The sequence below is a fragment of the Copadichromis virginalis genome, linkage group LG22 (assembly GCF_057382275.1).
Source record: "Copadichromis virginalis isolate Kocher_CV1m ecotype Utaka linkage group LG22, C_Virginalis_male_GT1.1, whole genome shotgun sequence".
NCBI classification, from domain to species: Eukaryota; Metazoa; Chordata; class Actinopteri; order Cichliformes; family Cichlidae; genus Copadichromis; species Copadichromis virginalis.
In genome coordinates this window covers 29,768,369-29,794,892 of record NC_140638.1, presented here as the reverse complement: position 1 = coordinate 29,794,892, position 26,524 = coordinate 29,768,369, and the positions used below count along the sequence as shown (strand labels likewise).

At 44.6% G+C, this 26,524-nt stretch overlaps 1 protein-coding gene across 1 annotated transcript; it reads left to right on the top strand.

The window, feature by feature from the left end:
- Positions 1-8,339: 8,339 nt before the first annotated feature.
- Positions 8,340-9,891, top strand: LOC146683622 (uncharacterized). The gene is made up of 3 exons (XM_085446484.1): positions 8,340-8,652; positions 8,732-9,534; positions 9,714-9,891. Exons 2-3 carry the CDS (start codon positions 8,979-8,981, stop codon positions 9,719-9,721), a joined length of 564 nt encoding a protein of 187 aa, XP_085302610.1. The 5' UTR covers positions 8,340-8,652; positions 8,732-8,978; the 3' UTR covers positions 9,722-9,891.
- Positions 9,892-26,524: the final 16,633 nt, after the last annotated feature.

Sequence of the window (26,524 nt, the reverse complement as noted above, 5' to 3'; positions counted from 1 at the left end):
CGTAGGTGTAGAGTGAGTACAGGAGAGGGCTCAGTACACACCCCTGTGGAGCACCAGTGTTCAGTGTGATGGGGGATGAGGTGATGCTGCCCAGTCTGACCACTTGGCGTCTGTCAGACAGGAAGCTATCTGTGTCCCCTCATCTTTCCTGTTTATTTTGAAAGTCTTGTTTCCATGTTCTGTGTACTTAGCTTACACTTTCCTTGTTGTGTCATTATGATCTATTGTGTCAGCTCTTTCCTCATGTGTTTCCACTTCAGCTGATCACCCCGTGTGTGTATTTAGTCTGTGTGTTTCCATTCAGTCATTGTCAGGTCGTCTGTTGTACTACCCCTAGTCATGTCAGTTTCTAGTGTATTTAGGGCATGTTCATGTTTCAAGTCTTGGTTTTTCCTCACAGTTTCTATCATGCCCCTGCTCACTACCATTTTAAGGTCAGGTATCATAGTTGCCATAGTCTAGTCTCGCCCAATTTAGGTTTAGTTTTAGTTCTCGCCACTGTTGATTTTACCTTATTGTATGTTCATGTTTTTCATCAGCCACAATAAATGGCTCACTTTTAGTTTACCACAGTTTTGTCTTCCTCCATGTCCTGCTTTTACATCTACTTCATCACCGGTGTACCCTGTAGTGACAAAATCCTTGCTTCATAGATTGCCTGTATTCAGTTTTGGGGAGTAACGGAATACATGTACTGACGTTACGTATTTAAAATACAAAATATGAGTAACTGTATTCCGTTACAGTTACCATTTAAAAAGGTAGTATTCAGAATACAGTTACTTTGTTGAGATAAATGGATTACACGGCGGTACTTTCCTGTTTCATTTTGTCGTGGGTCAGGACTGTTTGGGTTTTGTTTGACAGCTACGTTCTGTTGTTCCAGGCGGCAGCGTTATGGTTGCCATGGTTACAGGGCGATGCTCTCTCTCTCTCTGTGACTGTGTGTTTCCTGGGTGAGAGAGCGCCTTTTCGTTGTTGTTGTTGTTGTGCTAAGCTAACAGGCAGAATTCTACAAGCATAGCTGTAAAGAATGTAGCATCATGGGCAGTGTAGTCCGTGCTGCAGGGAGAATGGACTGCCATACACGTTATGTGTCTGTGAGCGCGAGGAGGGAGAGAAAGGGGAGTGGAAAGGTACGAGTTGTCATCGAGCAAAAACGGGAGCTGGAAGCATGTAAATATAATAATAACCACTGCAGCCAAGAAGAGTGCCTGACGAGCACAGTTGTAAGTAAGCTATTAAGACTCGACTGTACACCGTGTTCGTGTTTTCCTCCGAAAACAATAAGTTCCGTTGGAGCAGCCTTTCGACGCCTCTCTCTGTCTCTCGCAAGAAAAGTTGACCCACACAACAAAGTAAAGCTATTTTTCGGCTACGAGCCGACAGGGACCCGCCGTATTAGTCAGAGGTCCCTTTATTACAGTTCGGAGTCGCGGACCTTCAGTAATAGTAATAAATCACACAGCAATAGTACATTCACGTTGTTGTAAAAAGCATGATAATATATTAAGTAATCCAAAGTATTCAGAATACGTTACTGTCATTGAGTAACGTAACGGAATACGTTACAGAATACATTTTGGGGCATGTAATCTGTATTCTGTAATGGAATACATTTTAAAAGTAACCTTCCCAACACTGCCTGTATTACATAGATGTAATTAAATGACAGGTAGGTAAGGAGAGAGGAGTAAGGTAAGTGTCTTCCTTTGTTAAAACACAGTGATGTGCATAAAGTGTTGCAAAGCAACAAGTATATTTACAGGATCTGTTGTGCATCACAATACTGTAATATAACCAGATCATCCACTTCTGTCACTTACGACAAGTTTTGTCTATGTCCTTCATCATATAGTGCGGAAAAATGCACACACATGTATTCAACTCCTGTTGAATACATCACCTTGGTCCACAGCCAGACCTCTGTGGCACATAGTTTCAGGTATTAAAGTGCTAGAATTTCAATGAACATAGACCACAATTCCAAGATGGCGGCGCGTGAACAACGCGAGGCTCAGTGTCTCTCCAGAATCTGCTATTTAGCGGTTTTTTATCTACTTTTAACCGGATTATTCGTCCAGAATTGCTGTGCGTTCCTGACCTACAGCAGACAAGAGCTTCTGGACATCTGGACTCATAACTCTAACAGTTTTATCGCCGATCTCCGACTCATCCCAGAGATCTCCAGAACACCGGAGGCTGCCCACTCTACCCGGCCGGGCGGAAGTGCACGCAGACGGCGCCGAGATCGTAAACAAAGGCGAGGTAGGCGCGGAGGGCTACGGGCTAAGCTAAAGCTAACACCACACCGGCTGCCTTTACCCAGTATTTTCCTCGCCAATGTCCGTTCTCTGGCAAACAAAATGGATGAGATACGGCTCTCCATCACTAACAACAGACGGATTATGGACTCAAATGTCATGTTTTTCACCGAAACATGGTTGAACAACAGCTGCCCGGACAATGCTATCGAGTTAGCAGGACGCCACACACACCGAGCCGACAGGCTAGCAGATGACTCCGGCAAGACCAGAGGTGGAGGTTTGTGCATTTATATTAACAATGCTTGGTGCATGAACTCCACTACTACTGAGAGTCACTGCTCACCTAATGCGGAGTTTTTAATGGTCAAATGCAGACCTTATTATCTCCCCAGAGAACTCACTTCGATCATACTCACTGCCGTGTATATACCCCCCGACGCTAATGCTAGGTTGGCCATGAAAGAACTTTCTGCAGCCATTAACAAACACCAGAATAAACACCCCGAGGCTGCTTTTATTGTTGCTGGCGACTTCAACCACACCAACTTAAAGACAGTCCTTCCCAGATTCCACCAACATGTCTCCTGCCACACCAGAGGAGACAAGACTTTAGACCATGTGTATTCCAACCTGGCTGGAGCCTACAAAGCCACACCCCTCCCCCACATTGGACAATCGGACCATCTCTCCCTGTTCCTTACACCTAGGTATTCACCACTCATCCAACGTGTGAAACCTGTTGTGAGGACAATTAAAGTGTGGCCAGAGGGGACAGAGGCAGTGCTCCAGGACAGATTTAAAAACACAGACTGGAATATGTTCACCCACACAGACCTGGACCAGTACGCCTCATCTGTACTGGATTACATCTCCGAAACCACAGACAGTGTCACCACCCAGAAACGGATCACCATGTACCCCAACCAGAAGCCTTGGATGAACCGGGATGTTCGTCTCCTCCTGAAGGCCCGCAACACCGCCTTTAGGTCAGGAGATGCACACGCCTACAGTACAGCCAGGGCTAATCTAAAGAAGGGCATCAAAAAAGCCAAACACCATTACAAAAAGAAGGTAGAAGAACACTTCTCCAACTCCAACCCCCGACGCATGTGGCAAGGACTCCAGACCATTACAGACTACAGGACCACCAAACCCTCCCCCGCATCCTCTGATGTCTCCTTTCTCAACGAGCTCAACAACTTTTATGCTCGTTTTGAGCGAGGGAACCCCACAACCACAACCAAAGCAGACGTGACGCCAGACCACCAACCTCTGACTCTCTCCCCCACCGATGTAGGAGCGGTGCTGAGCAGGATCAATGTCCACAAGGCTGCAGGTCCCGATGGCATCCCCGGGCGTGTTCTCAGAGCGTGTTCTGAGGAGCTTGCAGGAGTGCTGACAGACATATTCAACCTGTCCTTGGCCCACGCTGTGGTACCGGCCTGCTTCAAATCCACCTCCATCGTCCCGATACCCAAAAACTCCAACCCATCTTGCCTCAATGACTACCGCCCAGTAGCACTCACCCCCATCATCACTAAGTGCTTAGAGCAGCTGGTCCTAGCACACTTCAAATCCTGTCTCCCCCCCACCCTGGACCCCCACCAATTCGCATACCGCCAGAACAGGAGCACAGAGGATGCAGTCTCCATCGCACTGCACTCTGTCCTCTCACACCTGGACAACAACAACACCTACGCCAGAATGCTGTTTATAGACTTCAGTTCAGCATTCAATACAATCCACCCCTCACAACTCATCAGGAAACTGACAGACCTGGGCATCAGTTCCCTCATCTGCAAATGGTTACTGGACTTCCTGACCAACCGCCCCCAACACGTCCGGCTGGATAACCACTGCTCATCTACAATCACGATGAACACCGGTGTACCACAAGGCTGTGTGATGAGCCCTTTCCTCTACTCCCTCTTCACCCACGACTGCAGACCTGCTGATGGTTCCAACACCATCATTAAGTTTGCAGATGACACCACGGTGATTGGCCTCATCAGTGACAACGATGAGGCCGCCTACAGGGAGGAGGTGGATCGTCTGGCTGAGTGGTGCGACACAAACAACCTGCTGCTTAACACCGAGAAGACCAAGGAGCTCATCGTGGACTACAGGAGGAATGCTGACCCACATCCACCCATCCACATTAAGGGGACGGCTGTGGAGCGTGTGAGCAGCTTCAAGTTCCTGGGAGTCCACATCTCCGAGGATCTCACCTGGACGACCAACTGCTCCAAGCTGGTCAAGAAGGCTCACCAGCGCCTCTTCTTCTTGAGGACTCTGAGGAAGAACCACCTGTCCTCAGACATCCTGGTGAACTTCTATCGCTGCACCATCGAGAGCATCCTGACCAACTGTATAACAGTCTGGTACGGGAACTGCTCTGCCTCGGACCGGAAGGCGTTGCAGAGGGTCGTGAAAACTGCCCAGCGCATCGCCGGAGCACCACTTCCTGCCATAAAAGACATCTACAGGAAGCGGTGTCTGAAAAGGGCTGGGAAAATCATCAGAGACCCCAGTCACCCATCACATGGACTCTCCACCCTCCTGCCCTCTGGGAGGCGCTACAGGAGCCTCCGGACTAAGACCACCAGGTACCGGAACAGCTTCTTCCCCACAGCTGTCAGACTCCTGAACTCTGCCTCCTGACATCTGACCCACGTTAACTCATGGACTGAACATACACACACACACACACAATGGACAACTGTACCCTCAAACACACAATAATAACATGGAGTGAACCACCACTCACAACCACTAGCACTTTATATAGCCTCTGTAGAAATTATCCACACCCTCACTTACCTTAACTGCACTACTGTATAGCTCTGTAATAATCATTCTGTACATACGATAATTTTTAACCCTACAACTGTTTACAACTTGCATAGTTCCCATTTCTGTATAGCTGTATATCTCAGATTCCTGTAAAGTTATTTATTTCATATTCTGTATAGTTTTTCATATTTATATCCTGTCCATATCCTGTACATAGCTTGTACTCACTACAGCCTGTACATACTTATAGTTATAGAATATTCACAACATACTTCATACCGTGTACATTATAACATACCATAATAGACCCATTTCTGTAATATACTTACATATCTATATTATTGCTAATATATATTGTAATATATCTATATCACTAAGCACTTCTGGATGGATGCAAACTGCATTTCGTTGCCCTGTACCTGTGCATGTGCAATGACAATAAAGTTGAATTCTAATTCTATTCTAATTCTTTTGTGTCATTGTTTTGAATTTCATCACATTGGACAAAGACAGGAATACTTGCACAGCCTGTTAGGCTTCTTTCCTTTTTTGCATAAAGCAATTATTTACATTTATCTCTACTGTTGCTCTTTTGCTGACCTCAACATTCATTTGCTTATTCTCAAAATATTTTGAGTTAGGACCAAAGGCTTTGGTCTGCTTAAATTTTACCTGTTTAGAAAACAGCTATAGAAAAAAACAACCACTGTACTCTTAAAATGTCAAAGTCATTGTCAATGTCAACTTTATTTATATGGCACTTTACAGCCAACAAGATGCACCAAAGTGCTGCACAGCACAAACACCAAAGCAATTGATAGGAGTACCTGAAAAGAACGAAGGGGGGGGGGAAGGCAGAGATTATTTGTTTTAAACGCGACACTAGTTTCATGTAGATGAAATCAAAACCAACTCTAGATAGGACATAGGTGAACTGGTGAACATGTATGCTACCATGAAAGTAAACAGTTTATTTTTGAGCCATCATCTGGTGTTCTCATTCTGTGGAGATTTTCACATTAGTCAGATATGAAAATAATAAAACACAGCTACAAGTTAGGGGCTCCTTGAAGCCAGTCTCAGATATAGAGATACCGTAAAAGTCAATTTATTTCTCTGCATGTAGGGAGGATTTTTTTCAGAGAACTGGTTCTCAGTAGTTCAGTTCTTTGGATTGTGCCTATCGGTTACTATCGCACTTGTACAATTAACAGATTTCAGTTGTGTGCCAGAGGAGGAAAACAGTGGTGCATTCTACAGCAGGGATACGGACAATGTTTTGTTTTTTCACCTTTTAACAAAGGGGGGAAATCCCTCCAACATGTACAAACATTTGAACACACAGCATGCAATTAATTTGCATGTTAGTAATGTCTTTGATACGCTGCTTAGTGATGGTGGAGCCAATGAAAACCCAATAAGAATCGATAAGAGAATCAATAAGGAATTAAATTGCTAAGTGATACTGATATGGGAAAACAGCCCTTACTTGTCGAAGCATGGACTCCGCTAGACCCCTGAAAGAGTGCTGTAGTACCTGACAAAAAGATGTTAGTAATATGATTTTTTTGATTTGATTTTGATTTTATTGATTAGCATTCAAATATCTCAGTGAATACAGAACAAAGATCTACCACAAAGCAAGAAAGCACGAGACAAGGCTAATCAAAAGGTATTGGCTGAAGCATTGCTTATTACGCCAACCCTTTTAACAAAAGATCTTTTTGCATGCAGCTCCTGTACACAGGGCTCGAAGCAAATAATAAAACAAAGCAAAAACAAAACAAACAAACAAACAAACAAACAAACAAACAAACAAGAAAAAAAAACTTTCCGCCTTAGATAAGTAACTACATCAAAGCAAAAGAATCAAGAGTTTTTTTGGGTTTTTTTTTTTTTTTTTTTTTGCTTTTTTCATTCTTGATATATATATTTTTCTAATACTCTATTTTTAAACATATTTTTAAACAAGGAAAATGAACTACACCTTTTAAAATCACTGTCATAACTATTCCACAGGTTAACTCCTCCAACAGAAACAAATCTCTGCTTTATATTTGTCCTCATCTTGTTTTTTTTTTAAAGAAATCTGTTCCCCTTAAGTCATATTGACTCTCTCTGACTTTAAACAGCTTCTGAGTACTGCGGCAAAGCAAGTTATTTTGTGCTTTATACATTATCTGTGCCATTTTATATTCAACTAAATCATAAAATTTCAGGGTATTCAGATTAATAAACAAAATGTTAGTTGGTTCTATATAGTTTGATTGGTTTATAATTCTTATAGCTCGTTTTTGTAACTTTTTTTAATTTTTTTTTAGTCACTTCCACGTTGGCTTCACTGTCCACTGTTAAAAGGAGCTACTAGAAGATGTTTTCACCAGAGCATGGTTCATAATCAGCTGTTTGCATAAGCAACCTTAGTACAGGAGCACGGTGTGACTCTGCTGCCCCGCTGACATTTTGTCTAGACCAGGGGTGGGCTCCTCAACATGTCCTGAAGTTCTCCAGAGGCCTGGTAACGAACGACTCATTTGATTCAGGTGTGTTGACCCAAGGTGAGATTTAAAACCTGCAGGACACCAACCCCCGAAGCCTGGAGTTGCCCACTCCGGGTCTAGACCCACGGAGAGCTGAGGTTTTGGCTTTTACTTTAATACACCGGTCTTTTTTGTAACTTGAAAATAGGAAGAGTGTTCGTTTTATATGCATTACCCCATATCTCCAGACAGTAAGTCATATATGGAAGCAACAGAGTACAATAAAGTGTGTATAACGATTTTTTATTCAGGACATGCTTTGTTTTATAGAGAATAGCAATGGTTTTTGACATTTTTGTTTTCACATGGTTTATATGAGACTTCCAACTCAGCTTATCATCAATTATCACTCCAAGAAATTTATTTTCGTACACTCTTTCAATTTCAATTCCATTAATCCTGATTTTTAGATACATTTTTCATTTGTCTAGTGCCAAAAATAATCTATTTTGTTTTCTTTATATTTAACGATAACTTATTTACATCAAACCAGTTTTTTTCCGCTGTAGTCAGAAGCTGTTCTGGGTTTTTACCTGAGCAATACAGAGTGGTGTCATCAGCAAACAATACACATTTTAACAGTTTGGAAACACTACATATGTCATTTATATATAATATGAATAATTTAGGGCCCAGCACAGAGCCCTGAGGAACACCACAAGTTACCTTCAGCTGATTAAATTTTACATTATTGATTTCAACATATTGATATCTGTCATCCAGGTAACTTTTCATCCACTTGTATGCTAACCCTCTTATGCCATATCTCTCTAGTTTATTCATTAATATAGAATGATCAATTGTATCAAACGCCTTTTTTAAGTCTATAAAAACACCAACTGTCATGACCCTGTGCCTTCTCGGCTGACTCTGTATGGCTACAAGTGTTTTTGTTGTGCTGCATCTCTCTCTCTCCCCTCCCGCGCACTGCGCTCTACCGGGGCGGAGTCGTGATGGCTCCAGCCCCTGGCTCGGACACCTGCAAGCAATCATCTCACCCACTTAAGGCGGCTGCTGAGAGTGCTTCCTCGCTGGATTATTGTGTAACACTCGTCAGTGTCATCACCTATCTGAGCCGTTTTTCGAGTTTTTGTCGTGCCACTACTTACCTGCCTTTCCTCTCTGTGCCAGAATTCTCACCAGCCTGAGGACCGCCGTTGGTGAGCTAAAGCCGGAGTCCGAGCTACCTGAGCTTCAGTGGATTTTGTACCTAGCCCTCTTCTTCCCGTGCCTGTGTTCCCCGGAGACCCTCTTCCTGTGCCCCCCTCACCCGTATATATTCGCACCTGGTGTCTGTGTATGTAAATAAATCACGAACTTAAGTGACGGTCTGCCTCCGAGTCCCTCCTGAGCCTGACAGAATAATCCAGCCACCGCTATGGACTCAGCAGGCCCAGCCTCGGCAGCGACAGCCCCCATGTCTCTGGAGGAGCTTCTGCACCGACACGAACAAATGCTGGTGAAGCTCAGCGGAGACGTGGCGTCTCTAACGCAGGCCTTCGCCCAACGGATTCCGCTGGCCGAGGACCAGCCTCCCGCGGCCCCTCCCCAGGTAACGCACGCTCCTGCCGTCACTACAACAGCCACAGCTACCCAGGCTGCTAGCACGGTAGCTTCAGTAGCCTCCGCGGTTTCGCTGGATAAGCTTTTGCCTTCACCTGAGGCTTTTTCTGGGGAGATGGGAAAGTGTGCGGGATTTTTGTTGCAGTGTTCTATGCACTTTCAATTACTGCCCCATGTGTTTGTTTCTGACGGGGTTAAGATCGCTTACGTCACCCAGCTACTACGTGATCGAGCCCTGGCCTGGGCCCAGGCCCAGCTGCAGGCTTGCCCCGGAATGTCTTATGACGACTTCCTGTCGCGCTTCAAGTCGGTGTTTGATAAAGGCTCTAGTACGGAGGCAGCTGGCTATCGTTTGATTAATCTGAAGCAAGGTAGGCGAAGCATGGTTGACTTTTCTGTTGATTTCTGGACCCTAGCTGCACAGACCAAATGGGGACCTGAGGCTCTGAAGACCACTCTGTTAAATAATATCTGCGAAGAGCTCAAGGATGAGATAATGATGCGGGAGCTTCCTGCCTCTCTGAATGCATTAATGTCCCTGTGTATTCAGGTGGATGATCGCCTGCGGGCGCGCCAGAGCTCACGAAGGCGGCAGTTTCGCGAGCCTCTGGCTTCTCGGGAGCCCCAACCCGACGCACGGGAGGCTGGAGCGTTTGGAACAGAGGAGGAGGTACCCATGCAGCTGGGACGTTCTCGACTCACTCCTGCGGAGCGACAACGCCGGTTTTCCGCGGGTGAGTGTTTGTATTGCGGTCGCAAGGGGCATTACATCTCTGCCTGCTCGGCGCTGGCAAAAGGGGGCGCCCGCCAGTAATTGAGAGGGTACTGGTGGGCGACCTGTCCAGCAACAAGCCTCTTCCCCGTCTCTTGCTGCCTGCAAAACTCACCCTCCGGTCGTTGTCCCATTCCCTCTCTGTGTTAATTGACTCTGGTGCAGAACAGAATTTCATTGATGCGTCGCTAGTCTCCAAGCTCAACATTGGCACACAGCCACTGCCTCATCCTCTCCGCGTGTCTGCCCTGTCCGGTCACCGGTTGCCTGACATAACACACGTCACCCTACCCGTCACACTCACTCTCTCCGGTAACCACGTTGAGAACGTTTGTTTCTGTGTGTTTAAGGCTCCAGTAACCCCGCTTGTACTAGGTTATCCATGGCTTTGTTGAAATCTCCCAATTCTTTGAATCTTTGGGCTGAAGGAAGGACAATACTCGGTGTATATAAATACACCGAGTATTGTCGGTGTATTGTCCTTCCTTCAGCCCAAAGATTCAAAGAATTGGGAGATTTCAATCAACAATCATTTATTTCCATACAATTCAACACTTAAGAGCATAAGGACCATCATGATGGGGAGAGCTGCCTGAAGAGGGTCACAGCAAGTCTCAAAATGGTGACGGGTTGCTCAGCTTTTTATAGTCTCTAGTGGCCCCCATCTAGTCGTAAAAGCCAAAACATCACATTCTTTCTCTGTTACAGCGCCTAAGTTATGACCTCGACAGTTGTTTCTCTGCTTTCTGTAAGGTGGGGGTGTGGAATGTGGTCTGTCTATCTCCCCTGTCTTAGACACAGAGTCTCCTGCTTACAAGCTTCTCTTCATGATTCAACAATTAAGCATGTAACACATTCACAGCAGATCAAGGATACAGAGTGATGCACACTTATCTAATAAACTAATAAGTGAATATGTTCTGTTAACTCAAAAGTATAATAAGAACTAAACTACATACAGCTCACACACTCTATATTAAAGGGTATAATATGATCTACAGCAGTATCATACTTCAACTACTTTGATTACATATATAAGGTAACATATAATAACAGAATAATCTAATAGCTTTCACAACACAACCCACACATCGACTGGAGGAAAGAGCAAGTTATGGGGTGGGGTGTGGGCTGCCACATGACCTGCCTTCGGGCCGCCACGCCATCTGCTCCCTCTTTCCCCCCCCCCCCGGGAAGCCTTCAAAGTCACCGGAGCTGTCTTCGGTTCCCTCCGTCTATCATGACCTCGCAGCAGTTTTTAGTAAGGATGAGGCGGGCTCGCTTCCACCACACCGGCCCTATGACTGTGCCATTGATCTTCTCCCTGGGGCGCCTCTCCCCTCTGGCCGCCTCTACAGCCTCACACAGCCCGAAAGGGAAACCATGGAGAGATACGTCAACGACTCTCTGGCTGCTGGGTTAATTCGCCCGTCATCCTCCCCTGTGGGGGCAGGATTCTTCTTTGTTGCAAAAAAAGACAAGACGCTCCGGCCATGTATTGATTACCGCGGCCTCAACAAGATCACTGTAAAGAACAAGTACCCTCTTCCCCTCCTTAATTCTGCTTTCGAACTACTCCAGGGGGCCACGGTGTTCAGCAAACTAGACCTACGAAACGTTTACCACCTGGTGAGAATCCGGGAAGGAGATGAGTGGAAGACCGCTTTCAACACGCATATTGGACACTATGAGTATCTCGTCATGCCCTTTGGCTTAACCAATGCGCCCGCGGTCTTCCAGGCCCTTGTTAACGATGTTCTGAGGGATTTTATTAATCTATGTGCTTTTGTGTACCTTGATGATATTCTCATTTTCTCTAAGTCCCAGGCGGAGCACGAGAGTCACGTGAGGCAGGTCCTGCAGCGCCTCCTGGAGAACCGGTTGTTCGTGAAAGCGGAGAAATGTGAATTTCACGTTGACACGGTGGCCTTCCTTGGCTATATCATCTCTCGGGGGGATCTCAAACCTGACGCCGAGAAGGTCCGGGCCGTGGTGGACTGGCCTCAACCGCCGAACCGCCAGCAACTCCGACGGTTCCTAGGATTCGCCAACTTCCACCGACGCTTCATAAAGGACTACAGTAAGATTGCCTCACCTCTCACTGTACTTACCTCTCCCAAAGTTCCTTTTCAGTGGGACCTCTCTGCTCAGGAGGCCTTTTCCCTACTGAAGGAGAAGTTCACTACCGCCCCCATCCTCCGTCAGCCCAACCTCAGGCAACCGTTCGTGGTGGAGGTGGATGCTTCGGACTCTGGAGTGGGAGCAGTTCTGTCGCAACGATTTGAAGGTACGCTCCATCCCTGTGCATTCTTTTCTCGTCGTCTCTCACCCGCAGAACAGAACTATGGCATCGGTGATCGGGAGCTGCTAGCGGTCAAACTGGCCCTGGAGGAGTGGAGGCACTGGCTTGAGGGCGCGGAACACCCGTTCATCGTGTGGACCGACCATAAGAACCTTGAGTACATCCGGTCCGCCAAACGCCTAAATTCACGACAAGCCAGGTGGGCCCTCTTCTTCACAAGATTCAATTTCTCCATCACTTACAGACCAGGGTCGCGCAACGTGAAGCCCGATGCACTCTCCCGTCAGTTTTCCAGTACGGAGGGAGACTCCGATCCAGAACCGATTCTTCCAGCTACCTGTGTTATTGGAGCTGTCACATGAGAGATCGAAGCTCTCGTGCGCGAGGCCCAGGATACTGACCCCGACCCGGGGACGGGCCCCCCTGGTCGGTTGTTTGTCCCTGCTGCTGTCCGACCTCAGGTACTACACTGGGGCCACACTGCCCGGTTCACCTGTCATCCCGGAGCCCGCCGCACCATCACCTTCCTGCAGCGATTTTTCTGGTGGCCCACCTTGGACAAGGACGCCAGGGAGTACGTCATGGCGTGCACCACGTGTGCCCGGAACAAACGTCCCAACCGACCACCCGCCGGGCTTCTTCAACCGCTCCCCACGCCAGGACGGCCCTGGTCTCACATAGCGCTGGACTTCGTTACGGGGCTCCCACCGTCATCCGGTAACACCACCATCCTCATTATTGTTGACCGTTTTTCTAAGTCGGCTCATTTCATCGCCCTCCCGAAGCTCCCTACAGCCCTGGAGACCGCCCAGCTGCTCACCACCCACGTCTTCCGGCTTCATGGCATTCCGATGGACATCGTTTCCGACCGGGGACCCCAATTTACCTCTCGGGTTTGGAAGGAGTTCTGCATGCTGCTCGGTGCCGCGGTCAGCCTCTCTTCGGGCTTCCACCCTCAGAGCAATGGACAGGCCGAGCGTACCAACCAAGAGCTCGAAGCGGCACTCCGCTGTGTCGTCTCTCTCAACCAGACCACTTGGAGCGAGCAGCTCCCCTGGATTGAGTACGCCCACAACTGCCTGACCTCTTCAGCCACTGGACTGTCGCCGTTCGAAGCCTCATTAGGCTCCCAACCACCCCTGTTCCCGGCCGTGGAAGGTGAGCATACCGTTCCATCAGTGCAACATCATTTCCGCAGGTGCCGCCGGGCCTGGCGGTCCACCCGAGCCGCTCTGCTGCGGACGGCAGAGCGCAATAAGGAGATCGCCGACCGCCACCGGATCCCTGCGCCTGCCTATACAGTTGGGCAACAGGTATGGCTCTCCTCACGCTTTGTTCCCCTTCGTGCCGAGTCGAAGAAGCTTTCCCCGGTTTTCATCGGTCCATTCGAGATTGAGGCCCTGGTCAATCCGGTATCCGTCCGTCTGAAGCTGCCTCGCAATATGCGTATCCATAATGTTTTCCATGTCTCCCAGGTCAAGCCCGTGCTCTCCAGCCCGTTGTGCCCTCCTTCCGGGCCCCCTCCGCCCGCCCGGCTCGTGGATGGGCAGGAAGTGTTTGGCATCACCCGCATTATGGACTCTCGGCGGCGGGGGAGGGGCGTTCAGTACCTGGTGGACTGGGAGGGCTACGGGCCAGAGGAACGTTCCTGGGTGCCCCGGTCGGCGGTTCTGGCTCCTGGTCTGCTCCGCGAGTTTCACCGGCGGCATCCGGGTAAGCCGGGTGGGTCGCCGAGGGGCTCCCGTTGAGGGGGGGGGGTACTGTCATGACCCTGTGCCTTCTCGGCTGACTCTGTATGGCTACAAGTGTTTTTGTTGTGCTGCATCTCTCTCTCTCCCCTCCCGCGCACTGCTCTCTACCGGGGCGGAGTCGTGATGGCTCCAGCCCCTGGCTCGGACACCTGCAAGCAATCATCTCACCCACTTAAGGCGGCTGCTGAGAGTGCTTCCTCGCTGGATTATTGTGTAACACTTGTCAGTGTCATCACCTATCTGAGCTGTTTTACGAGTTTCTGTCGTGCCACTACTTACCTGCCTTTCCTCTCTGTGCCAGAATTCTCGCCAGCCTGAGGACCGCCGTTGGTGAGCTAAAGCCGGAGTCCGAGCTACCTGCGCTTCAGTGGATTTTGTACCTAGCCCTCTTCTTCCCGTGCCTGTGTTCCCCGGAGACCCTCTTCCTGTGCCCCCCCTCACCCGTATATATTCGCACCTGGTGTCTGTGTGTGTAAATAAATCACGAACTTAAGTGACGGTCTGCCTCCGAGTCCCTCCTGAGCCTGACACCAACAGTATATTCCTTATTATCTATAGCATTAGATATCCCTTCAACAAGTTCCATCACTGCCATCGAAGTGGACCTTTTCGCTCTAAAACCATATTGGTTATCACTTAGGAGATTATGCATCTCAATATATTTATCAAGTCTATTAACAAATAACTTTTCTAACATTTTTGAGAATTGTGGAAGTAGTGATATTGGCCTGTAATTGGTAAACTGACATCTCTCTCCGTTTTATGGATTGGAATAACTTTTGCTATTTTCATTTGTGACGGAAATACATCAGTTTGAAAGGACAGATTACAAATGTATGCGAAAGGTTGCACCATATATTCTATAATACTTTTAACTAATATCATGTCAATACCAAAACAGTCAGTGGACTTTTTATTTTTAAATGTCTTCACAATGTTAATTATTTCTCTATGAGTTACAGCATCAATAAACATGGAGGACACAATCTGAGTAATACGTTTATTTAGGTCGTTATTATTTCTTGACTCTGGAATTTCTTTTGCTAAATTAAAGCCAACATTTACAAAGAAATCATTAAATTCATTTGCAATGTCTTTAGTTTTATCAAGCACAATATCTTTATCTTTTTTAAAATATGGATAATTCTTATTTTTTGAGCCCTTCTTGATTATACTATTTAATATCCTCCATGTTTCTTGTGTGTTACTTCTACTTTGCTCCAATAATTTGTGGTAATATTCTTTCTTACTTGTTCTTATAATATTCACTAATCTATTTTTATATAACTTGTACGTTATTTCAGCATCTTTTGTCCTCTGTTTTATGAATCTCTTATATAGATTATTTTTCTTTTTACATGCATCTTCTATCCCCTTTGTGATCCATGGCTTATTTGATCTGTGATGCTTTCTAGTGATTTTCATTAAAGGACAATGTTTTTCATATAGTGAAATTACAGTTGATAGGAATGCATCATATGCACTATTTGAATCTTCATTTGCAAAAACCTCATTCCAATTGTGTTCCTTTAAGTCCACCTGGAGGGCAGCAATGGCTCTTGTTGTTCTATGTCGTATCATATCAAATGTTTGATTCTTTTGTTTAGTTTTAATCCCAAAATAATTTTGAAAAATTGCAAAAACAGGACGATGATCGCTTATATCAGTTATAAGAAGTCCACCTACTATTTCATGGTCAATTTTATTTGTGAATATATTATCTATTAATGTAGCTGTATCAGTTGTTATTATCAGTTGTTATTCTACTTGGTTTTATAATTACAGGGAAAAGGGAGTTACTATACATTGTATTTATGAAATCTGTTGTTTTCTGATGTCCATTTGAGTTTAGCAAATCTATATTAAAATCACCACAAATTATTTGCACTTTTTTATTATTTAGGTTGCTAAACATAGCAGCAAGTTTTTCATTGAATGTCTCAAGGCATGAACCTGGTGTCCTATAGATGCAACTTAAAATTATATTACTAGCTTTTTCAACATGGATTTCAATAGTGACACATTCCAATATGTTATCTATGGTGCTTGACATACATTCAATCAGACTACATTTCAAAACTTTATCTATATATAAAGCAACACCACCTCCTTTTTTATTCACCCTGTTCATTGTAAATAATTGGTATCCTTCCAGTCCCATTTCACTAACTTTCTCATTATCGAGCCATGTTTCTGATATTGCAATTATATTAAACTTTTTTAACTTACTTAAACATTCTGTAACTTTAGAAAAAAATTTATACAGGCTCCTACTATTGAAATGTATGACCGACAATGCATTTGCCATTTTAATATTCATATTGAATTGGTCATCTGTATAGTACTCACAAGTATTATTGTTGTTATTGTAGAAGTGGTTATCTGGGTCAATGTTACTTTCAGGGTCATGCATGTTGTGCTCTGCATAGTTAAACATTTTGAAGTTCGTTTTCTCAGTGTGTGCCAAAATAACCACCTTGACAGTCCTTTTCTTAATCAAATTCTTCCTCTTCAATATCTCTGAATGTAAACCTATAATCTGTGTCCAAACTTGTCATTTATGTGTTTTTTGTTTTTGTTGTTGTCTTTTCCATTGTTTTTGAGCCATAAGGCCAGAAACACTTTCCATACCCATTGTTTATTATCCAATCGTCACTTTTCCAATAGATTCCATAGCAGATTCCTGATTATTTATATTGCTCTAAGTCTTTCTCTTATCATCACAACTTTCGCTTCTTCGGGAGTGCCATTTAGTCTCATTACTTTGCAGTTCCTCGTCCATGTCGCTTGTATCTTATTTTGTTTCAGGCTGCGTGCCTGTCTTGCAATTTCAGCAGTCTTTTTCGTTAAATGTTCATTTAAATACACACCAGTCCCTTTTAGCTTCTTTCCCTGTTTCAGTAACTCAATCTTTGTTTTGCGACTCACAAACCGAAGAATAATTGATGGCTTTAACTGTCTTTTCTGGGGAGCGTGTGGCATGCGGCGATATGATGGCTCTGAATACTTACATTCTTCGTTTGAAGGAATTTTATCACTTGCTGTTCAAGCGTTTGCAGCTCCTCTACTGGGGCATCTTCACCGTCTTTACCTCCGCCAGCTGTTACTCTGGCGTAGGTTCGGTGTTGCGTCTCCAGTCCACCTATGACTAAATCATCCATTCTTGTGTATTGTTCAAGGGTCTCGATTCGCCGTTCCAAGTCGTCTATTTTCTTGTCCTTGTCCTTTATGAGGTTTTTTAGTTGTTTTATTTCATCCATTGGTGATGTAGCATACCTTGTTGTTTAGCCACTTTGCTCAGTTCATCAGACATGAAATTAAGCGATTTCCTAATCTCCTCCAACTCCTCTTCAACTCCTGGGTTTGCTAATAGATAGATAGTACCCACTTAGCAGACAGGTCTGGCCCAGATCTGGTGTCAAGCCGGCACTGCTGGCTGACTTCTGGCATGGTAAGTGGTATGTGATCCAGATAGGGCCAGGCCTGGCATAGATGGCACTGTTTGTGTGATGGCATGCCACATCTGGCCTGATTTCGGTTTGGTTTACATGGCCCACGCTCATAGAAAACAGGTCTGGCCTGTGCATCAAGCTGGCACTTCTGACTGGCTGGTGTCATGGCAGGGTGTATGTCAACCAGATGTGGGCCAGGTCTGACAATGATGGCACTATTTATGATCCTATTTTCCTATTTTAGTTAGAAGACCTAACTGCCACGTTGCAATACTATACTGCTATGGTAGCCAACGTTGCAAATGCAGGTTTGACAGGTTTGTGAGGGTTTACTTTATCAAAAACCTAGTGTGATTGGGTGAATGTGGCATGTTGTATAGAGTACCGTGAGTAATCCGGGAAAGCAGAAAAGCCCTATGTACGAATCAGTCCATTCCCTGTCTGAATATAGTTTTGCCATGTTTCTTTTGCACTATTATGTTGTTATTACATGGCTCTGTTAAGGTACACATTAGGCTGACATCTGGAGCCAGAGGTGAAACTGTTCTGGGCCAGCACAGGGCCAGCATAGTGTCTGCAACTGGCCCGTGGCTGCACACAACTTACACATGGCCAAAATACCAAAAAGAATGACGACACTTTGGTGGCCCAGATCAGGTTTGCCAGAGGTAAACCACACATGGGCCACCAAAGGGCCGTCATTCTTTGCGGTATGTTGGCTGTGTGTAAGCACATTGTGGGGGCCAGATTCAGGCCATACCAATTTTGCTATGTGGGTAATAGGTGCTGTAAGCTGTGAGGTGGGGGCTCCATGGAGCTGACTTGCTTGTTCAGCATATCCATTGGCCCTTTTCACACTCACTTAAATCCTTACACTTGCCCATTTTTCCTGGTTTTAACAAATCAGTGCTAAACTGCAAAACTCAGAAATAAAAAAAAAAGCAAATCAGTGCTGAGGACAAAATGTTCACTTGCTCCCTAATGTACCCCACTTACTAACAGGAGTCATAATGTAGAGATAAACAAATTATAACTATAATTATATAAAATAATGTAAATAATAGTTATTGATATATTTCACTTTTAACAGAGACAGTGGAACAGCCACACCATTCTGCATGGTTAGAACAGAATTTGCCTCAAAGGAACCAGTAAACATGCTAACATACAGTAGTTTTGACTAGCACTGGATGAAACCATGCAAAAATGACTCATGTGTTAAGCATGATAAGTTTTTCAAACATGTGACTAGCCAGGAAGCAGTTGGCACTCCCTTGTAATATAATACATGTAAGTACTGCTCACCCGGTCTTCACCAGCCCTGACATAGAAGCAGGAAAAAAAGGCATCACAGAGCCTCTTGTTAAAAGCCTGTGTGGGCAAACTAGCAGGGATCGTCACTGGGCTGTTCAACCTCTCCCTGACTCATGCCACTGTTCTTACCTGTCTGAAGGCCCACACCATCATTCCCATCCCCCAAAAGACTGGAATAGACAGCCTCAATGACTAAAGACCTATAGACCTCACACCTGTGGTCATGAAGTGTTGCGAGTGATTAGGTTAGGTTGATTAGGAACATCAGAGACTGCCTAACTCCCTCTCTCAACCCCCACCAGTTTGCTTACAGAGCGTATCTGGCCACGGGGGATACCATCACCATCACCCTTCACAGAGCGGTGGGAAATCTGGAGAACAGGTAGAGCTAGGTGAGGATCTTTGTGGACTACAGCTAAGCATTCAACACCAAAATACCAGACATTCTCACTACCAAACTGTACCACCTTCAGATCTCCCCTGCCACCTGCTCCTGGATCAAAGACTTCCTCACCAATTTGGACTGTCAATAAATACTATGTTACTGCATGTGAGAAGCTGTCACGGTTCGGGGCAGCGGCCGTGTGAAGAGTGGAAGGAGGACTCAAATGCAGCACTTATTCAGACGTGAAGGGTGATTTATTAACAATACCAGACATAAAGTGGAGATGGCAAACAGAACTAAGGACGAACTAAACTGGGATAAACTACACAAAGGAGTGGCAAACCTGAACATGAAGGGTGAACAGCAGGGAGAGCACGCAGGGGATTTCACAAGGTATGAATACAGACGACGCGACGAGGAGCAGAGGAAAACACACACTATAAGTACACAAAGAGACACTGGGAAATCACACACAGGTGGGAGACACAGCTGGACCTGATTAACCTGACGAGACAGGGGAACACTAACACCAGGGACCAATAGAGGGAACACAAACCCAAAACCCAGTATCTAAAATCCCAAAACACAAACCATCCCAAAACAGCCCAAGAATAATAAAGAGAATAATAACAATAAGGAACACAAACACAAAGTCACTGAGTCATGGCCGCAGGACCATGACAGAAGCAGTAAGTTGGAACAGTGTCCTGACCCTGGTTCATATGTACAATCTGTACTAATATTTATCAACATGATGATATAGTTTTGTTGTGATTGACAAACACTCACTCTTCTAGAGAAACCTTAAAGTAAATGAAAGCATGGCAGTGCCTGCCTGCCTGACAGATGAATTGTTTCAGGAGAAAGACAAGACAAAGCTCAGAAAGGTAAAATTACTTTTAATAGAGAAGCAAGATAATCAAAAATAAGATAATCAAAGCAAACAAAAATACAAAAAAAACGATTTACTATTCCGAGTGTAAAAAATATTATAAACTTAAGTGAAACCAGCAACACTAGGAAGTAAAACAGGGTATAGCACAGTATGACAAGACAAATAACTGAGGGGAGAATGAGGCGTTAAATACACAAACAGTAACAGGAGAGAAAACTAAACAGCTGAGACAATGACGCACAATATCAGGCTCAGGGAATATGACACCCAAGACTCAAGTTCAGGCTTTAGCTGCTTGGCACCTAAATGCTCCTTTTGTGCCTCTCTGGTTGCGCTTGTTGCTGGAACTGAACAGAATTAGCTAGCCAGTTTAGGTTAGTTGGAATGGCCCAGGATAGTTGAAAGCAGGAGCAGAAAACACAGGAACAGAAAACTCACTGGGACAGCCGGCTCTGATTGTTCTGGTGAGAAACCAGTCAGAGCAATAGTGTCGTAGTGGGCTGTCACAGGAGACACAATGAGTTCAGGCAAAGCAGTGGAGGGTCTGGAGGGTTCTGGTCCTGGGTGCAGGGACACGGTGGAGTCTAGCGCCCTTTCTCCTTGGGATTGGGGCAGGCTGGGACCTAGCTACCTTTACCCTTCCTCTTGTGTTAGTTTTCTGTTATCATCGCTCATGTTAACGGGTTGGTTTTGACCTGTTTATTAAATCAGCTATAAAATACACTAAAAACAACAAGCTATCATCCAATTTGTTTCTCATCTCTTGGTTACCTTCTTAGGTTTCCTTATCCATGAAAATGTTGGTTTCAATACTTTTGGTGTGGTGGGGCCTTTTTTTCTCAGAATACCCCTCATTTTCAATTACAAAAAAATGGTAAAATGAACCTCAAGAGAATCATATTAGTACATAAAAGGTTGTCACCTGTTACCTGATTAATACTGAGGGGTATAGAAAAGATCTCTTAAATAAAGGTTTTGTATTTATTTATTTTAATATTAACAACTAAAGTGACATCTATGGTTTTATGGGTCAATTTTGGACCCATAGATATTTACATGAAGAAAGGGCAAAAAAGTCTTTTTTTCCAGCAATAGAACTTTAATATAAACTGAAAAAAAGAAAAGAAAAGCAGAACAGGTGACAAGTGATACTTTTTGTGTGTTCTTTGCAGAGATATTTTTTGTAGTTGAAACACAATAAATTTGTCTTTCTGTCCTTACTGCTTGGGCAGACCTGACACCTCTTTCTTTTTGAATCAGGTGGCCTGACTGGGGTTGGGGCTGTTTCGGTCGGTGTTGAGGCAGGGCTGGCTGAGGAGGATGCTGATGCAGATTCTCTCTGTGTTGCTGATGGTGTGGATGGAGTGCTGGGTGAGCTCTGCAGCTGTCTGACAAAGAATGCAGTGTCTGGGTCATCCAGTAATCCACAAGATACATGTTGGGAAAAATTAACTACTTAATCTGACAGACTTCTTTCTATTTGGTGAAATCAGGGTACCATTGTCCTCAGAGCCTGATTACTCACAGCAAAAACTCCTTAAAAGGCAGGGGAAGTTAAACTAGCCACAAGACACATGAAACAACTTGCCAATAAAACAAAACAGGAAATGAATTACAACCAAACCTGATGTACTAAACATGCTGGTAATTTCAGCAAATACAAACTGCTTAGATTTGATCAAATGTTGGATGGCTGCAAATGCCCTCCAACTCAATGAGGGGAAAACTGAAGTCCTTATATGTGCTCCTGACAGATCTTTATCCCATAGTGAAAGCCCTTGGTCCTCTCTCAGTATATGTTAAATCCTCTGTCAGGAATTTAAGTGTCACTTTTGACTCGACTCTCACACTGGACCATCCATCTTCATCCGCTTTGTCCGGGGCCGGGTCGCGGGGGCAGCAGCCTAAGCAAAGAGGCCCAGACCTCCCTCTCCCCAGCCACCTCCTCCAGCTTGTCCGGGGGAATACCAAGGCGTTCCCAGGCCAGCCGAGAGATATAATCTCTCCAGCGTGTCCTGGGTCTGCCCCGGGGCCTCCTCCCGGTGGGACAGGCCTGGAACACCTCACCCAGGAGGCGCACAGGGGGCATCCTTGTCAGATGCCCGAACCACCTCAGCTGGCTCCTTTCGATGTGGAGCAGCAGCTGCTCTACTCTGAGCCCCTCCCGGATGGCCGCACTTCTCACCCTATCTCTAAGGGAGAGGCCAGCCACCCTTCGGAGGAAGCTCATTTCTGCCGCTTGTATCCGCGATCTCGTTCTTTCGGTCACTACCCACAGCTCGTGGCCATAGGTGAGGGTAGGGACTGGACACTGGACGGTCATGCTAAATCTCTGGTTCAGTCTTGTTTTTATCACTTAAGAAATGTAGCTAAGTTAAGCCCTATTTTATCTCGCTCTGAACTGGAAACTGGATTGCTATACATGCATTTATTTCCTCACACTTGGACTATTGTAACTCACTGTTTATGTGTCTAAGCAAAGGTGATCTGCATCGTCTGCAGGTTGTGCAAAACGCTGCAGCTAGGCTTTTGACAAAGTCCATTTTAAGATCCTGGTCTTGACTTTTAAAGCTTTGCACAGATTGCACCAGCCTACATCTCTGATCTGCTACAGCCTTAAGTCCCTAGCAGGTCCCTGAGGTCATCTGATCAGGGCTTACTTGCTATAAAAAACTAAGATGAGAACTAAGGGTGATAGTAGTGATGTGACATTCTGTATCGAGGCTTCGAAGCTTGTGTCGAGTAACGCAATGCGCGTATCGAGGCTTGCTTCATTTATGGGAGGAGCTGAAAATGATGACATCCGAAGCCTCGCTGCCCGGCTGTACCACGTGACTGGTTCACGAAGTGGTTCGAACTTTGCCGCGAGCTATGACAGATATAAACCCCTCAGACTTATTCAAAATGTGGGTGTTTGATGGAGAGCTGCGGTTAGTGAGAGTTTGTAGACAGTTTGGAGGTTTATGAGAGTGAGGAGAGAAAGTCAGGAGAGAATGGAGCCAGCTAAGAAGAGGAGGCTGTCCTCCCCTGTGTGGGAACATTTTGGTTTTATTCCTCCCAACAAGGTATGTAAATTTCAACAGAAAATGTATTTTCATAATACTGATGGTGCAATACAATTTATGTTAAGCTGTCTTTACTTTTGTACAAGGTGAAGTGTTTGCTATGTGCCAGGGAGCTGGGATATAACAACAACACCTCATCCATGCTTAGGCACTACAGAGCTTTGCATGAGAATAGGGGGAACACCGATTGTGGAGCAAGATCAGGTGAGCCATCAAATGCCATGATAATATAGCATGCATTAATGTTACTAAATGATATAACAATATTATACAGCTGTTATAAGTTACGTGTGTGATATTTATATTTGTGCTTTGTCTTTATTGTCTTTCCTCAGGAGAACAATCTCAAATAGATGAAGACCTGGTTAGCATGGTGATCGAGGACTCCCAGCCATTTAGAATTGTGGAGGACAAAGGATTTAAAAGATTTGTTAAATCGTTAAATCCTAGCTATGTTCTCCCCACTAAAAAGGCCATAAAAGCAGTGGAAATTTAGTTTTTACAGAATAAATTGTGGGCAGGACTGAGGCTCAAAGCCTCAGTGTGTAGCTGTCTATACCTCAACGTTACAAAAGCACATCTCACCTCACAGTAAATGATCATTTCCATTTTAAGCATTTCCAAATGATCATTTTCCATACTGCCAGTATAAATATACACAGTATACAGCCATATATACTACAATATACATGTTTTACACACTCCTTTTGTTGTTGACATTTACAGGCTGTGTGCAAAAGGCCACACTCTTCAAATTCATGCCAACTAATATTTTTACGTCCAGTAGGTGTCCTACTAGAGCAAATGAAGCTTCAAGAAGCTTTGCGCTGGGGTGAACCAATTGGATGAAAAGCTTCAGTGCTTCATGAAGCTTCATCTGCCCATCACTAGGTGATAAAGCTTTTGCCATTGTGGCCCCTAGACTGTGGAACTCTCTCCCTCAAACTCTGGACTCTTTTGCTTTATTCTAGCCTTTTTTATATTGTCTGTTTTTGTCAGGGCTCTGCGTGCGGGCAGGTGGAAATGTGGATCCAAATGCAGGACTCCGAGATGAAATGTAACTGAAAACCACAGCTTTTATTGCTGGCATGAAACCAAAACAGAAACCAACCCATGAAACCAAGCAGGAACACACAGGCAGGATCTGAGGGTACGACGCAACACTGGGTTGAGGAAAACACGGGGCCAATATACACAGGGTGGTAATCAGGGAATGGGTAACAGGAGGGAGACACAGCTGGGAGAAATTGGGGCTAACGAGACAGGAGGAGCAAAGCTGGACACACTGATACTGGGTCAAATACTGGGTCAAAACTGACCCAGAACCATGACAGTTTTATCTTTTTATAACTTGTTATCTTATGTGCAGCACTTTGTGATTCTGTCGAGAAAGGTGCTATATAAATAAAAATTTAATTAATAATTTTTCCAGCTATATTCTCCCTAAAAATAAATGCATACCATTAGACCATTACAGCCCAACAGAAGAATTTTGCCCAGGAACCCCATATCCAGTTAATTGGGCTATGGTTAACAGTAATGATAATTACTCACTACTGATAATTATACTGCTAATTGGGGATAACATCGATAAACATAACATCAATTAACATAATCTTGATCATGTGACATTTATAAGGAAAAGATTCATAATCGGGGAAAATCATAATCTGGGTGTGTCCACATTAATAAGTGACAGAGAGCGGAACTAATATGCCAAGATCTTTATCGGACAGAAAGATGAATATATGTGGATTGTGGACGTGTTTTTATAGTTAACAGTATTTGTTCGTTTGTCGCGAGGTGCAACCCTCTTGTTGTTCAATAAAAAAAATTATTGAAATATAGCTCGTCCGGTGGTTACTCACACTTTATGGGGACGAAAGCAGCCACAGAGAAAAGGGATTTTCTTCATTTGTGTAATCTGTAATCTGTGATGCAATAAACAAGATACAGCTTTGTCCTGGTGTGACTAACTATCTAACTATCCTTTATAAAATGGGTGAAGCGGTTTCCAAACCTGAACATGGGTACATAAGGAAATCCTCACAAACCACACCTCTCCACATTTTTGTCAGAGATGAAGGTATCATGTTCTCGGTTAGCAAATGAGTATAGATATGACGCTTGTTACCTGAGTCTTTCTGTAATGTATTCCATGAAGACATCACAGCACAGAATTTACATCAAATGCAAAAATAGAATGCCAGTGCATGAATTCAACATGTACACAGTTTAAAAGGATTTGGATAATGGATGTAGTTTCAGGTGAAATAAGATGAATTTCTGTATCAAACCATTACTCTGATCCTTCTCCATGTTCAAGACGGACCATGCCTTTTTTAGCTTTGTTTTTGTTAAACACCTACTTCATATTTTTCAAAGTCATGCTGTTTCCAACAGGTCATATATGCCAGTGAAATCAAAGATCAAAACTAACAAGGATTTGGTGAGTAGCGTCAATGGCAAAGCTTCCTGGTGGCAATGGTAATATTTAAAAATAAAAGCTGTTTAAAGGTTCATTCTAATTTCTAACAGGTCATGGTGGTAAATCCAGCTTTTATGAAATATGTACATGAGGTTTGTCTTGGAAATAAGGGACGTTATCCATCCACTGGCTTTATGGCTTTGATTCTTGCACTTCACATTTGTGATGAGGTAAGTACAAAGTTTTCAGTCTCCGAAGTGCCAGAAGTACGAAGTAAAATATGATTTTTATAGTGCTGTCATCGTTAATCTCACACCCCGTGCGTGGGGCTGAATCGCGCTAACATGTCAATTCAATTCAATTCAATTCAATTTTATTTATATAGCGCCAAATCACAACAAAAGTCGCCTCAAGGCGCTTCATAGATACAGAGAAAAACCCAACAATCATATGACCCCCTATGAGCAAGCACTTTGGCGACAGTGGGAAGGAAAAACTCCCTTTTAACAGGAAGAAACCTCCGGCAGAACCAGGCTCAGGGAGGGGCGGCCATCTGCTGCGACCGGTTGGGGTGAGAGAAGGAAGACAGGATAAAGACATGCTGTGGAAGAGAGACAGAGGTTAATAACAGATATGATTCAATGCAGAGAGGTCTATTAATACATAGTGAGTGAGAAAGGTGACTGGAAAGGAAAAACTCAATGCATCATGGGAATCCCCCGGCAGCCTACATCTATTGCAGCATAACAAAGGGAGGATTCAGGGTCACCTGGTCCAGCCCTAACTATATGCTTTAGAAAAAAGGAAAATTTTAAGCCTAATCTTAAAAGTAGAGATAGTGTCTGTCTCCCGAATCCAAACTGGAAGCTGGTTCCACAGAAGAGGGGCCTGAAAACTGAAGGCTCTCCCTCCCATTCTACTTTTAAATACTCTAGGAACAACAAGTAGGCCTGCAGAGCGAGAGCGGAGCGCTCTAATAGGGTGATATGGTACTACA